At 44.8% G+C, this 16,057-nt stretch overlaps 1 protein-coding gene across 1 annotated transcript in view; it reads left to right on the plus strand.

Moving 5' to 3' along the window:
• Nucleotides 1–16,057, plus strand: part of EXOC4 (exocyst complex component 4) — a 517,764-nt gene that overhangs the window by 134,452 nt on the left and 367,255 nt on the right. Inside the window, exon 8 of the mRNA XM_068169085.1 lies at nucleotides 11,546–11,691. Within this exon, the coding sequence (XP_068025186.1) occupies nucleotides 11,546–11,691 (146 nt within the window). The remainder of the gene's footprint in view (nucleotides 1–11,545; nucleotides 11,692–16,057) is intronic.

Here is a 16,057-nt window from a genome sequence, read left to right on the forward strand (position 1 = left end):
GGACAACCTCCACTCCTTGGTGGATACAGAGGGGAACATAGTAACAAAAGATGAGGAAAAGGCAGAGGTACTTAACACCTTTTGCCCTCAAATTTTAATAGCAAGATGGGTTGTCTTCCAGACAACTGGCCTCCTGAGCTGGCAGATGGAGGGAGCAGTATAGTTCCCCTGTGATCCAGGAGGAAGTGGCTCAGCCACTTGGATCCCCACAAATCCATGAGACCGGATGGGATCCATCCTAGGGTGCTGAGAGAGCTGTCAGAGGAGCTGGCCAAGCCACTCTCCATCACTTTTCAACAGTCCTGGCTCACTGGAGAGGTCCCAGAAGACTGCAAGCTGGCCAGCGTGGTGCCCATCCACAAGAAGGGTCGGTTGGATGAGCCAGGGAACTACAGACCTGTCAGCCTGATCTCAGTGCCAGGCAAGATTATGGAACAGGTCATCTTGAGTGCAATCTCACAGCACTTACAGGATGGCCAAGGGATCAGGCCCAGTCAGCATGGATTTAGGAAGGGCAGGTCCTGCCTGACCAACCTGATCTCCTTCTATGATCAGGTGACCCATCTGGTAGATGTGGGGAGACCTGTTGATGTAGTCTACCTGGACCTCAGCAAGACCTTTGACACTGTCCCCCACAGCAAACTGCTGGCCAAGCTGTCAGCCCATGGCTTGGACAGCAATACTCTGTACTGGGTTAGGAACTGGCTGGATGGCCGAACCCAGAGAGTGGTGGTGAATGGTGTCGCATCCAGCTGGCAGCCAGTCAGTAGTGGTGTGCCCCAAGGATCAGTTCTGGGCCCCACCCTGTTTATTATCTGTCCAGTTCTGGGCTCCTCAGTTTAGGAAAGATGTTGAGTTGCTGGAACATGTCTAGAGAAGAGCAACCAAGCTGGTGAGGGGTTTGGATCAAAAGCCTTATGAAGAGACGCTGAGGGAACTGGGGTTGCTTAGCCTGGAGAAGAGGAGGCTCAGGGCAGACCTTTCTCTCTGCAACTACCTGCAGGGAGGTTGTAGCTAGGTGGGGATTGGCCTCTTCTCCCAGGCAACCAGCACCAGAAGAAGAGTACACAGTCTCAAGCTGCGCCAGGGGAGGTTTTAGGCTGGATGTTGGGAAGAAATTCTTCACAGAAAGAGTGATTGGCTGTTGGAATGTGCATCCCAGGGGGCTGGTGGAGTCACCCTCACTGGAGGTGCTCAAGAAGAGACTGGATGAGGCACTTGGTGCCATGGTTTAGTTGATTAGATGGTGTTGTGTGATAGGTTGGACTTGATGATCTTGAAGATCTTTTCCAACCTGACCTGGTCTGGTCTGGTCTATTCTATTCTATTCTATCTACTGTGAAAGACAGGAGATAACCTCCCACAGCTCAGCTTCTTTTCATTGTGGAGGCCAGATGTCTATATTTCAGTGAAAATGCTCTAAAACTTCATGCCTCACTGAATTGCAGATGACCTTGCTCATCTACCTTTGTATGAGCTGGTACCAGTTCCTTGTTGTAATGGCTGTTAAAGCTGCTAAAACTAGAAAGCAATTGCAGAGTCCCCCTTCTCACACACACCTTTTGAAGGCCTGAAGCAGAGACTGCCCTCTCTGCAGCACTTGCCTGCTCACATCTTGTGCAAGATGAAGTTACCTGCTGGAGTCTCTCAGCAGGTTTTTATTTCAGCTGTTTATTTTCTGAACCACAAGTGTAAGTTAAGATGGAAGTTCTAATACTGACGTGGCACTGGAGTGAGGCAGAGGTACTAACAGTAAGAGACTTTCTGTCTTGTGCTTGTCAGTGTAAGGCACAGCTTTTTGTGCTCCAAGTGGCCAAGAAAGTCAGTGGGTCCAAACCTTGTCCTGTACAAGTCATAGAAGGAGGATGGTTTGGGTTGAAAGGGGCCTTTAAAGGCTATCTAGTCCAAACCATCTGTAGTCACTGGGGACATACTTATCTGGATCAGGTTGTTCAGAGCCCCAGAAAACCTGACTTGGAATGGCTCCAGGGATGGAGCATTTACCACTTCTCTGGGCAGCCTGGACCATTGTCTCACCACCCTCATTGCAAAAATTGTCTTCATTATATCTGCTCTCAATCTCTTGGAGTTTAGTACCATCAACCCTTGTCCTGTCACACCAGACCCTGCTGAAATGTGTTTCCCCAGCTTTCTGATCAGCCTCTCTTAAGTACTGAATGGCCACCAGGAGGTCTCCCTTGAGACTTCTCCAGGCTGAGCTCTCTCAGCCTGGCCTCACAGCAAAGGGCTTCCAGTCCTCTGACACTTTTTGTCTCTTCCTCTGGCGGTGTTCCAAGAGGTCCATGTGTGTTCTGTACTTAGGACTCTGGAGCTGGCCCCAGCACTGCAGGTGAGGGGTCTCAGCAGAGGGGCAGACTCCTCTCCCTTGCTCTTGTAGCAGCCCTAGGGCTTCACTTTGAATCAGTTCAGCGATACAGTGATAGGTCACAGGGTGTTGATGAAGACCAAAAGGAATTTTTCTTTCTTGTACAAGAATGGGTTTGGACAATGCCTTGAGAGAATTCATTCTGGAAGGGGTTTTGTTATTATGTTTCTGTTAAACTAATTTCATGGACAACAAGAGGATTAGATGAAGCAGGCTATAGAGCTTATTCATGGCACCTACAAAGTGGTTTTGTTCTTTCAGACTTACCTTGTTGCTTTGTCCTTTGTTGTGTTTGCCAGGTGTGTACCCAGCCCCTGTTCTGATTGTGGTACAGCTTATGCAGTGCTCTTAAAATTCACTTAACTGTCACCTCTCTTTGTGTGTTGAATTCCACAATTACTGCAGCATTTTAATTATTAAGACTTTTGCTACAGTAAATTACTGCATAATTAGCTATACACCACTGTCTTGCATAGAGTGTTGCTGCTTTTCTTGCCTTAGTCTGGCACTTTGCTAGCAGTGACCTCCTGCCTCTGGAGCTTCAAACATGATGTCTCTTTTCCTGTCTTTTGAAAGAAATAAGTGCCTGTCACAGCAGTGCATCCCACTTCAACTCCCAGCTTTTTGGGTTTTGGAAATGACCAGAAACTGTGCCAGGGGAGGTTTAGGTTGGGTATTAGGAAAAATTTCTTTCCTGCAAGAGTGGTCAGGCATTGGAACAGGCTGTCCAGCGAGGTGGTGGAGTCACCACCCTTGGGGGTGTTCAAGGAATGTGTGGACATGGTGCTTTAGGACATGGTTTAATGGCCATGGTGGTCTTAGGTTGGTGGCCGGACTTGATTATCTATCCTGGAGGGCTTTTCCAACTGATTTGCCGTTGCTTTTAATGCCTCTGAGATCATCTCTTGCTGGTTATTGCCATCTTTCAGGAATGTCATGCCTTCCTCAACATGTACCATGTTTTGTTTTCTCCAGACATGTCCTTGCATCCCTACTGAATCTGCTGCTAAACCGTTCCTCACTGAAATCCCATTGGGAAATTGCTCCTTTGCTTTTTAATCTCAGTTTGTGATGGTTCCTGCTAGGTCTAACTGAAATGTAACTCCAAATCCTTCTCAGGCTCAGCGTTGCATGCCAATGTTTCTGCAGCTGCCTGGTGTGTCAGAACAATCAGATGAAAGAGACTTCTAAGATCAACCCACACCACCATGCCCCACAATGCCATGTCAACATGTTCTTTGAACACCTTCAGGGAGGATGATTCTACCATGTCCCTGGGCAGCTTGTGTTACAATGCCTGGTGACCCTTTCTGTAAAAAAGTTTTTCCTAATAGCCAACCTTCACCTACCCTGGTGTAGTTTGAGGCCATTCCCTCTTGTCCTTTCACTTGTTACTTGGGTTAAGAGATTAAAACTCATCTTTCTATAATCTCCTTTCAGGGAGTTGTAGAGAGCAATGAGGTCTCCCCTCAGCCTCCTCTTTCCCACACTATTCAACCCAATTGCCTCAGCTGCTTCTCACAAGACCTCTTCTCTAGACCCTTTACCAGCTTCCTTGCTCTTCTCTGGACATACTCCAGCACTTGAATGTTGTTCTTGGATTGAGGGCACCAAAACTGAACCCAGTATTCAAGGTATGGTCTCACCAAAGCTGAGGACAGGGGCATGATCACTCCTCTCATCCTGCTGGCCACACTATTGCTGGTCCATGCCAGGATGCTGTTGGCATGGGGACATACTAGAGATGTTCTCAGATGTTTAGGGGGTTGTTTCTGGGGCTCTTCCGCCTCTTACAGTATTCTCTAAGTAAATCAATCAAGGTAGCCTTCATTTGCAGTTTCATGCCTAGTGGTTGCCAAAACCAGGCTGGGGTGAGAAGTTTCTTTTAGCACAAACCAGTTCACCCAATAAATGTTACCAGTAGAGGGTTTTTATTCTCTCTTTCACCTCAAAATAGTAGCTGAAGGTGCTGTGTAGCAATGATACTTTGAACATAGATGCCTCCTTCATGCAAGAGCCTGAGAAGGATGTGGCAGCTTTATTAGGATCCCCAGATTTTATGGAGCTGTTGTGATCTCCCCTGACCTCTGTGTAAAACAAACCATGGCACTTTCTTGAATTAATTCTTGTTTGAAGGAGGGCCCATGCTTCAGGAAGCTATCCAGTCTTGGCTGGGGTGAAAAAATAAGTCAGTGGCAGACAATACAGTGTATAACCTTTGATCTAAGTGGTTAATTAGGCTCTGGAAATGTATGCCTGAGCATTTGTCAAAGCTTGTCTAGCTTCAACTCTCCAGCCTTTGGATTTCTTTAAAAACTTCATTAGTGAAGCTTTTTTCCCCAGCTCTGTGCCCTCTGTGTTGCATGCTGCTGCTGCACCTCCTAGCCTTCTCTTCACTAAGGTAACAAGGCCGAGCTCATGGCTCTCATTGTTTTGCTGTAAGCTGTTCCTGCCTTCCAGCCTTTTAATAATTCCCAGGTTCCTTTGGTGCACCCTTCCACCCTCTTTATCCTTTATCCCTGTTCTCCCTTTGTTTATGAATCCCAGGAATTCATTTGACATTCCAGATGTGAGATCAATACAGAGTGATGCTGTAAACCTTTATTTCTGACACAGCGCTCTGCTTTACAGAAACATTTCCAATTAGCTAATTAATACACATCATCACAGTGGGACCTTCTCTGCTCTTGATTATCTTCAGTATTCCCAAATTTGCTAGTTACAGCTTCACACAATAATCCAAGAGATAAGTTGTGTATTTTTTCCCTAGATGAAGGGAAGGCTCTGAGCCGACCTTATAGCAGCCTTCCAATAAATGAAGGGGGCCTGCAAGAAAGCTGAGGAGGGGCTTTTTACAAGGGCTTGTAGTGATGGTGCGAGGGGGAATGGATGGAAGCTGGAAGAGGGGAGATTTAAACTGGAGATCAGAAAGAAATTCTTTCCAGTGAGGATGGTGAGACACTGGAATAGGTTGCTCAGGACACTGAAATTTCTACACTAGGTTGATTATATTATGAATAATAATAGTTAGAAAGAAAAATATATTATTCTGTTAATTCTAATGAATTACAAACCTTCTGTAGTCATGAGTACTGTGTCCAGTTCTGGGCCCCTCAGTTTAAGAAGGACATTGAGACACTTGAACATGTCCAGAGAAGGGCAACGAGGCTGGTGAGAGGCCTGGAGCACAAGCCCTACAAGGAGAGGCTGAGGGAGCTGGGATTGTTTAGCCTGGACAAGAGGAGGCTTAGGGGAGACCTCATTGCTGTCTACAACTACCTGAAGGGTGGTTATAGCCAGGAGGGAGTTGGTCTCTTCTCTCAAGCAACCAACACTAGAACAAGAGGACACAGTCTCAAGCTGCACCAGGGAAAGTTTAGGCTCGAGGTGAGGAGAAAGTTCTTCACAGAGAGTCATTCACCATTGGAATGTGCTGCCCAGGGAGGTGGTGGAGTCCCCATCCCTGGAGGTGTTCAAGAGGGGATTGGATGTGGCTCTTGGTGCCATGGTGTAGTCATGGGGTCTGTGGTGACAGGTTGGACTCGATGATCTCTGAGGTCTCTTCCAACCTTGGTGATTCTGTGATAGTTTTCACAGGAATTTGAAATAGGAGAAGTTTGGATTCATTCAGCCCAGAAAGGGGTTGCTGCAGCTCCTCCTCATTATCTCACCAAGCTTCTTGTAATTGCTATTGTTTTAAAAATGAAGATGGACCAATCTTAGGTTGAAAATAAAAACATTCTGTAGAAGTCTTGTATTTTCCTTGGAATGTGGAAGAAAAAAAAGGAAAAGATCATTTCAGGTTTTTGAGAGCTTGCAAAACCCAGTATTGGTGGCTTCCACATCTCTGGCTATGTTTTAAGGATCTTGTCACATCTCTGCCTAGTTTTCTTCTAGTAGTTGCTGTACTGACTTCTAATATTTTGCTTTTGTTAGATCCTTGGTGGAAATAACTCTATTTCTCTGTTGATTTGAAGCTAAATTTGTCATCATCATAAGAATATAAGCTAGCCAAGATGTGTGTTGTGTAAATCCATGTTGCTGGACATGAGCTCTGTTATTCTCCCTTAATTCTTTTTAACTAGAGTCCTTTATCATCTCTTCTGTGATTTTGTCCCAGATCAATATGAGGTGGAGAAGCCAGTAATTACCTGGTCATCCCATTTAACCTCGCCAAATTCATGATGTTGTGATGTTAGTTTTCATTTGATTTTCTGGACCCACCCAAATATACAGAGGTGTAATGAAAATCATCATGGATGGTGGCAGAGTTTGAACCCCTCAGAATTTTCAGATGGATCAAGGTGTTCACACTGTAGCCTCCATCTTAAATCAGAGTGCGTGAGGATGGGAAATACCTTTTTACAGCTTCTAATTGATGGGATAGAGCTTATGCAGAACTCAGACCTCTCTAAAAATCTCACAAGAGGTACAATCAGTGAATTCAGCTGCTGTCCTGTGGTCAGGCATATTTTCAGTGCACGTGCTTTGTTCACAGGTCAGTCCTGAGCCTGATAAGAAATCACGACATGTACAACATCTCGTGAGGCTCAGTCAAAGTGTACAAATGGGGATCTGGAAAGTGGCAGCAGGTACAAGCAGGAGACACAGAAGCAAATTTGTTCTTGCCCTGTTGCAGTTCAGAAGGACAGTGTTGTGCAAGCTGTTATCAGATCAGCATGATTGGCAGACTGCACATACCAATGTGACCTTTTGCCTTTGGAGAATTTAATTAAGCCTCCACATCCATAAATATTGCTTTTTTAATAAAACATTTAATATTAATTCTCATCTCCAAAGAGCAGCTGGAGGAGTTCTTTGTTCTCTTGCTTTATGTGTGGCTTATATTTGTTTGACATTGATGTAAATACGCTACATGGATAGCAGGATTCAACCGTGGAGCGAAAAGTCAAAGTCCTTGTTCTAGATGAATGGGATGTTGCAAACTTTCCAGTCACTCATAAATCTTGCTGCACGTCCATGTGATTAATGTCTAACAAGGGTTTTGATTGATGGCATAGCAAGTACTAATCAAGTGTTATGGGACCAAATCATGAAATCCCTTACTTGGTTGGTTCTGTTCGCTTACATAAGCAGGAAAATGTCTGGGTTTTCTTTGCTTTGCAGTGCATTTGAAAATTCTAGCTTGCTGTGGATTTTAAGAACTTTTAACTCTGAAATATGATGCTTGTTAAAATCCTTTACTAGGACTATGAGAGCAGAACAACTGCGTAACTTGGACTGTCTTGATGCAGGGAATAAATTGATGCTGTTGACATTGAGTGAAGGCCACACATTTCGCAATGTGATGAGAAACAAAATCCTGAGGCTGTTTTTTGAGGCACTATAGAATCGCAGAATCATGTTGGCTGCAAAAGACCTCTAAGATGATTGAAGCCAACTGACAACCCAAGACCACCATGCCCACTAAACAATGCCCCAAAGCACCATGTCTGCACATTTTTATTAACATCTCCAGGGATGGTGACTCCACCACCAACCTGGGCAGCCTGAAAGTAGCTGGCAAGATTTTTCAGACTGGGCTATGTCAATGATGTTGCTTCGAAATTATAAGGGTTGCAATTATAAGCCAAATGTACTGTGGGTTGAAGATCTCTCCTGTCTTTACTTCTCTCCCTCTTGGCTGTATATCATAACTGCTCAACCATGCTTACACTTAATTACTTGGTTCTGAAGTATTTGTGTAACTGTTGAATACAGGGCACTGGAGCAGAAAGAGCTCTGATCTGTCTAGTGCAGTTTCTGTTATGCTTGAGTTTCATAACTTAAAGATGAACTCAGAGAGCAGTTATCGAAACAAGCTCTTTTTGCTGCTTTACAGTTTTGACTTTCTCAGAGCCTTGCATCTGCCCCTGCTCATCTAGAAATATCTGAAATCAACAGTTTTGTTTTCTTTTTCCTAATCTGCAGTGCTTCCAGAAATGTTCTGAGTATCTTACTGGAAAACTATCTTCTGTGATTACTGTGTCCAGTCTGGGCTACCCAGTTTAGGAGATAGAGGGAACTAAGTATGCATTAAGAAGAGTGTGGTCTGCAGGTCAAGGGAGGTTCTCCTCTCCCTCTGCTCTAGTGAGGCCACATCTGGAGTATTGGGCCCAGTTCTGAGCTCCCCAGTTCAAGAGAGACAGGGAACTACTGGAGAGTCTTCAACAGAGGCTATAAAGATGCTGAGGGGCCTGGAGTATCTCCGGGAGGAGGAAAGGCTGAGAGACTTTCAGGCTGGTTTGTCTGGAGAACAGCAGCCTGAGAAGGGATCTTATCAATGCTCAGTAAGACATAAAGTGTGGGGGTCAATAGGATGGGGGCACGCTCTTTCCCGTGGTGCCCAATGACAGGCCAAGGGACAATAGGCACAAACTGTAATACAGGAAGTTCCATCACAGCGTGAGGAAAAACATCTTTCCCGTGAGGGTTGCAGAGCCTTGGAGCAGGCTGCCCAGAGAGGTGGTGGAGTTTCCTTCTCTGGAGACTTTCAAAACCCACCTGATGTGGTCTTGTGCAACCTGCTCTAGGTGACCCTGCTTTAGCAGACAAGTTGGACTAGATGATTCCCAGATGTCCCTCCCACCCCCTACCACGCTGGGAATACATGATTTATTTTTTCTATTTAACTTTTCAACCAACAGGGATAATTTATTCTACTCTATTCCTTTCTGAACCCTCTCATGGCTGGTTGTGATCTTGGATCCAAGTCCTGTGTAACGTGCTTTGCATTTCTTAGTCTTGGATATAAGGTGACACTGGAGTCATGGAATCCATTATAAATAGGTTTCATCCACAATATGAGAACTAACTGGGAAATGTTTCACTGGTTTTGGTTTGGTTGTAGGGTTTTTTTTCTTTTCTGTTTTTGTGTGTAAAACCTGATTAAGGCTGAGGCTTAATTACATTCTGGTGATGATTTTAGGGTTGTTAATTCAAGAAGGGAAGGTGAAACGCAAATACAGGAAGATTAGCGGCTTTGGTGAACTACTGTTAAAAATGAGCACAGTGATTATTTTCACTCTTAACAATAACCATGTATTTTAAAAACTTGTGCTCAAGTAAAGTTTTAATTGAGATGTTTCAGGAGCAGAAGTTTCTTTATTACTTGTAGTATTAGTATTTTTTTTTTCCCAAGGTATCCTGCATTATTTCTAATTAGGGGCACGATGCCTTTTGCCTGGATATTTATTCCTATGTAATTTGTTTAAACTTAGCACAGCACTGATGTGTTCCTTTCATTACAGGCAACTCTCTTTGATGGGCTTTGACTGACTAATTATTCAAGCAGAACACATTACTAATAGCATCTGAGTAGGTAGAATGTTCTGAAAATAAAAAGGGACTCTCTGAATGCACTGACAAAAGTTAATTTTTCAGAGCTTTCTTTCCATCTGCAGACATAAGGAAATTAGAAGTGAATTGACTTGGAATCTGCTTCTGCACCACCGAGTTGTTTAATTAGCATCAAATATCAGGCCACCGCTCAGGGCTGCAAGGGTTTCACCAATGGGACTCTCGTCAAACAAAGGGACCCCCCAGCCCCTTACTGAATGTATTGGGCTGGAGGAAAATCAACCCTAAACTACAATGGCAGAACTAATGGCTGTGGGAATTCATATTTTCAACAGTAAAAGAAGCTTATTTGGTTTGAGAGTTATTAAAGGGCAATATTTTCCAGAATTCCTAGGGTATTTTCTAAGGGTAGATGTGGCCTGCAGCACATGTCCCCCCACACACACATGGGTGGTTTAGATTTCTACATGTTATACAACCATATGTATTCTGCACTGGAATTCTGTGTATTTTTTGGCTGCTCACTCCAAGAAGAATGTTGAGGTACTGGAGTATGTCTAAAGAAGGGCGCCGTAGCTGGTGAAGGGTCTGGAGCACAAGTCTTGGGAGGAGCAGCTGAGGGAACTGGGGTTGACAAGCCTGGAGAAAAAGGAGGCTGACGGGAGACCTCCTCACTCTCTACAACTCCCTGAAAGGAGGTTGGAGGGGGGGGGGGGTGTGTTGGTTGTAGGACAAGAGGAAACGGCCTCAAATTGCATCAAGGGGAAGTTTAGCTGTACATGAGGAACAATTTCTTCCCTGGCAAGGGATGTCAAGGCCTAGAACAGGCTTCCCAGGGCAGTGGTAGTGTTCCAGGGCCTGGAGGGATAGGAAAGCTGTGTAGGTGCTGAGGGGTGGCATGGATTAGTGTTGGACTTGGTAATGCTGTGTTAACAGTTACTGTCTTCCAACCAAAGCAATTCTATGGTACTATGATATAAATATGCAGAAAATATATAGAGATGCATACACATAAGATATGCTTTTGTAACCAAACGGCAATATTGGAACACTCACGTTTTTAAGAGCTGTGGTATATAATCAGTCTGTGACGACTGGCCAGTAACACACCCAGCAGCTGCTGCTGGAATCAACTTTGTGAAGAGTGGGGACTTCTGTGTTCAGTTTTTGGGCCCCTCACTGCAAGAAAGACACTGAGTTGCTGGAGCTTGTCCAGAGAAGGGCAGCAAAGCTGGTGAAGGGTCTAGAGAACAAGTCTTGTGAGGAGCACCTAGAAGGAACTAGGGTTGTTTAGGCTGGAGAAGAGGAGGGTAAGGGGAGACCTCATTGCTTCCTACAGCTCCCTGAAAGAAGCTTGGACCAAAGTAGGCATTGATCTCTTCTTGCTAGTGTCAGGTGATAGAGAAGATTGTGCTAGGGGAGGTTTAGGTTGGGTATTAGGAAGGATTTCTTTGCTGAAAGAGTGGTTAGGTGTTAGAATAGCCTGCCCAGGAAAGTGGTGGAGTCAGCATCCCTGAAGGTGTTCAATAAATGTGCGGACATGGCGCTGTCAAACATGGTTTAATGACCATGGTGGTGTTGGGTTGATGGTTGGACTCAATGATTTTAGAGATCTTTTCCAACTGAAATAGTTCTACTATTCTGTGATTCTTGCAAGTTACCAAACTAGAAACTGTGGTGTTTAAGTCCCTAGGATTCAGTTTCTGAACATAAAGCCAGGTTTTCTGTTAATCAGAATTTTTGGGCATCTTTGTCTGTTTTCTTAAAGAATGTCTAAAAATCCTGTGTTTTCAGGTTATATTGTAACACCTTAATGCTGTTTTATTTCAAATGCTGAGCTCCTCTTCCTTCTCTTGTCAGATGCTGCTGACAGAGTACCTGGACATGAAGAACACCCGCACTGCCTCAGAGCCCTCCACCCAGCTTAGCTACGCCAGCTCTGGCAGAGAGTTTGCAGCCTTCTTTGCAAAGAAGAAACCACAAAGACCTAAAAACCCCTTGTTCAAGTAAGTACTGAGACAATGTTAAAGCTATACCTGAGCTGTCTTTTGTCCCCCAAGTACTGCATACCACTGGCTGCTAATCACAGTTTCACAGTGTTAGAGGAATGCAAGTTTTGAGGTGGAGGTTTCACAGCCAAAGCTGAGGACTTGGTGCGATCTCTGTTACAGATCTGTTGCTGAGTTTGAGTGTAGCTCTTTCCAGGGCTCATCTCAGGACTGGGATCCCATTATAGAAGCTGCTGTAAAGCATGCAGTGATCCATTACACCCCTTTTTGTCCATGGTAAATTCAGGACCTATTAAAGAGAGAGATAAAGGGGACTGGACAAAGGCAATTCGGATAACTGTATAATTGCTAGAGAGACTAAGCGGTTAATCCTATCACTAACTCCTTTAATTCAGAGTGGAAAGAATTAAGTGGTTGGGAGGAGAGTGCAGGAGAGGATGAGAGACTCAGTGACCAAGGGAAGGATATAATGGAACAAATGTAATGTGCACAAAGTAAGAATTGAGGAGCTGCTGGTGAGAAGCATTGTTAGGAGAAGAGTCTTGTTGCTAGACCATCTTAGGTACCTTGTTGCTACACTCATTCATAGAATCATAGAATGGTCTGGGTTCAAAGAGACCTCCAAAGGTCGCCTAGTCTAGCCATCTCTGCAGTAAGCAGGGTTCTCCTCAACTAGATAAGGTTGCCTAGGGTGCTGTCGAGCCTCACCTTGAATACCACTAGGGATGAGTCCTCAACCACCTCCCTGAGCAACCTGATCCAGTGTCCCACTACCCTCATGGTAAAGAACTTGTTCCTAAATTGAGGAGGCTGTGCTCAGTTTTGACCTCTACCACTGACTGCATGTGCTGGTCATTGTCTTTGGCTTCTTGAGGGTTTTGGGGAACACCAACGTGTGCTGTTTTGGCAGCAGGTGCTCCAAGCTGGAAGATGACAGCTTTCTTGGCTCTGACAATGTAACTGCTTGTGTGGCTGCTCCCTTTACTCACTACTGCCAAAATAATATTTTAAATAGTTTTAGAATAATACTGTTCAAAATTGGTGAGGGAATGAGCAAGTTGCACAGTAAGTTTGGGGGAACAGCAGCGTGGCGCTCTGCTGGGGGAGTACTAGGGCTTGAGATATTAGCACATCTGCAGCGTATCTGATGGGTCCTCAGCACCTCTCTGGACTCTGAGCTGCTGCAGTGCTTGGGCTGCCCTTCGCTGTCCATCTGATCAGTGCTTGGCCTTATAAAGCTTTGCTCCCTGGAGTCAAGAGAGCCCAATGTTAAAATTACCTAGTGGAATATTTGCTGGAGGGGAAGCTGTTGGAAGTGGTTTGGTGTTTTCACTCCTTGTTTGCTGGAGATGGGGATCCATGCAGTCTGGGTGGTGTTTTCTAATAAAGAATCCCTCATGTGTTACTGACAGCACATCATTATATAGTGGGGAAAGAATGCAGGCACTGCAGTAGTGGGAAAGGCTGAGAGTAGTCAGCTGATTTGGGCAAGCATGAGGGGAGTTCTGTGTTCTGTATCCTCTTCACTGATTGCGTGCTGGGTTTTTTTGAGCTAAAACTTATTTCCTGATTATTCAGATCCCCATGTGCTTTGCCTCATGGACCTATGTACTTTGGGGGCTCTGTTCTCATAGTTCCTAAGGCCTATATTAGAATTCCAGGTCTTATGCACTGCCTTCTCTCCCTCTCACAGAATGAACTATCTATGTAATCTTCTGTTATTAGAAGATTAAGAGTTGCCTGGATGATTTATTCTTCTTTCCCCAGCCTCTTTTTTCAACACTCCCATGGCTGTTTGGTTTCAGAATTACACTCTCTGAATTTACTCTGACTTGCAGATGTAGATTGGAGCAAAATAAGACTGCTCAGATTTTCCTGTTGTTTCTTCTTGGATGTACTTGGGCCACTTAAGTTAGAGGAATAAGGATGGTGTGTTTCACCTGCAGCAGTTCCAGGCTCTATATTAGTTTGCCAGCAGCTAGTGAGGGTGGGTATAATTCTTTGAAGTGAAGGTGTGTAACCTCATAGGAGCAGGATGTCTCTTACCACTCATAGTCTTGTCACCAAGTTGTTGCTGGCACTGAAGTGACAGCAGCATTTATTGGGTTCTCTTACTTGGTTATCTGTCTTCTGTCAGCTGTCACGGTATCTGTGGAAATCTCTGTTGAAATGGAATTTCTCAGTCCACCGAGGGATGCGCACGTTTGATGGAGTGTTATTCTTGTCTCCTCTCCCATCTTCAGTGCTTTCTGTGCCAGGCTGCAAGGCTCCTTTTTTTTTTTTTCCCCTTTTCCATTATCTGTCCAAATCAGAAGAGCTTTCCACTTGTCATCAGACTATCTCCATTTAATTCCTGACTTGAGAAGTCTCTTAGGGCTGGGCTCCACCTTGTGTTTACTCACATGTGAATGAATTGCTTGTGCCATGTCCTTTGATAGCTTCCTCTAAGCCAATTTTATAAAGATTAAGTAGACCCATGGAATCATAGAAGAGTTTGGGTTGGAAGGTTTAAAAGTCATCTAATCCAATCCCTCTGCAGTCAGCAGGGACATCTTTAACTAGAACAGGTTGCTCAGAGCCCCATCAAATGTGACCCTGAATGTCTCCAAACTTGGGTCCTCCACCACCTCAGTGGAAGCATTACCTAAAATCATAGAATGCAACAGATTGAAAGGGACCCTTGAAAGTCATTTTGTCCAACCCCCCTGCAGGGAGCAGAGATATTTTTAACTGGATTGTGTTGCTCTGGACTCCATCAAGTTTGACCATGAATGTCTGCAGGGATGGGTCGTCCACCACCTGTCTGAGTAACCTGTTCTGGAATTTTACTACCCTCACTGTGAAGAACTTCCTTCTCTGCTAGTTGTGTGTTCTAGCAATAGTGAGAATAATAAGGACTCCCCAGTTATGTGCTGTTGTCTGGAAATCATCAGCCAGCATTGGGAAGAGAGTTTGAATTGTTTCTTGGTCTTTCAAATGGGTCTAATTAAAAAAAAAAATAGAATAGGAAAAAAGCAATGAAACATAACTCATGATTTGTTGGGTTGTTCGATGTTGGCTTCAAAGAGAAAAGTTGGAAGGCTGCTTTGAGAATTCAGATAGTTCATGCCCTCATAAACCTGGTTGTCTTCTATTCCAGAAGGTGGCCAGGTGCACATGTTCAAGTTGCTATCTTCCTACAGATCTGATTTTCAAGGTGGGAATAGATTGTTGGTGGGAAGGGAGTGGGTTGCACAAGCAGATGTGGAATACTCAATCCATTACGCTTGGGCTTGGCTGAAATACTGTGGAATCTTATGTATGTTAAAAATATTCTGAAAGCTTTGCTGTGGGATGATCAGGGTGGGGAGAGGAGTTACAAGAGTTGAGGACTTAAACACAACTAGGAATGGAGGAGAAGAGCAGATCATGGAGACAGGTGGGGAGGGGAAATAGAAACTGGATGTCTGTGGGAAAGAAGTGAGTGTGATGAGATCCTGCAGCAAAAGCCAGTGCAGAGCTCAGAGGACAGTCTGAGTCACTGTCTAAATGAAGAGACTGATTTATGTTCTTGCAGTTTGCCTTGACCTGAAGCTTCTGGTTTTGAAGCCTGGAGAAGACCTCTGGGTGATGGCAATAAAGTTATGCTTAATATCTCAGTAAGGGCAGAAGGGAGCAGCTCATAAATATGGAGCCAAGAATTTACTGTTAGTTTAATTAGAGTCTTGAAGTGTTTGTTTTATTGGGATAGGCTGTTATTAGCTCAGCTGCAATAATGCTGCTAACACAGTCCAAATTAGGGCAGAAAAGCCTCATTAATATTAACCTTTGCACTGTTGTACAAGAAAGCTTACAAATGCTTTCCCTTTTCTGTGGTGAGATGCTCATTTTCCCATTGTCCCTCTGGGCAGATTGAAGCTTCCTTAGCAGAAGGATTGGGGAAGGTTTGAGGGTTGGCCAGGCTGGATGGGGCTTGGAGCAACCTAGACTCATGGAAGTGTCCCTGCCCATGACGGGAGGTTGGAACAAGGTGGTATTTTAAGGTCTATTCCAACCCAAATCATTTTGTGATTCTATGATCTGGGATGTCCCCAGCACTGAGTTTAGGCAGGTTGGGCACAAGTCATTGTCAATGGGACACTGGTGATCACAGGGACATTCACCTTAGGACATGGCAAGCCTAGAGATGACCTGAGACCTTGTTGTGTCAGGTCAGTGCCCAGTCCCACAGCAAACTCCTGGCCAAGCTGTCAGCCTGTGGCTTGGACATGAGCACTCAGTGTTGGATTAGGAACTGGCTGGAGGGCTGAGCCCAGAGAGTGGTGGTGAATGGTGCCACATCCAGCTGGCAGCCAGTCACTAGTGGTGTCCCCCAGGGATCAGT

The sequence above is a fragment of the Melanerpes formicivorus genome, unplaced genomic scaffold (assembly GCF_026170545.1).
Source record: "Melanerpes formicivorus ecotype bairdi unplaced genomic scaffold, bMelFor1.0.p_v2 SCAF_3, whole genome shotgun sequence".
Lineage (NCBI taxonomy): Eukaryota > Metazoa > Chordata > Aves > Piciformes > Picidae > Melanerpes > Melanerpes formicivorus.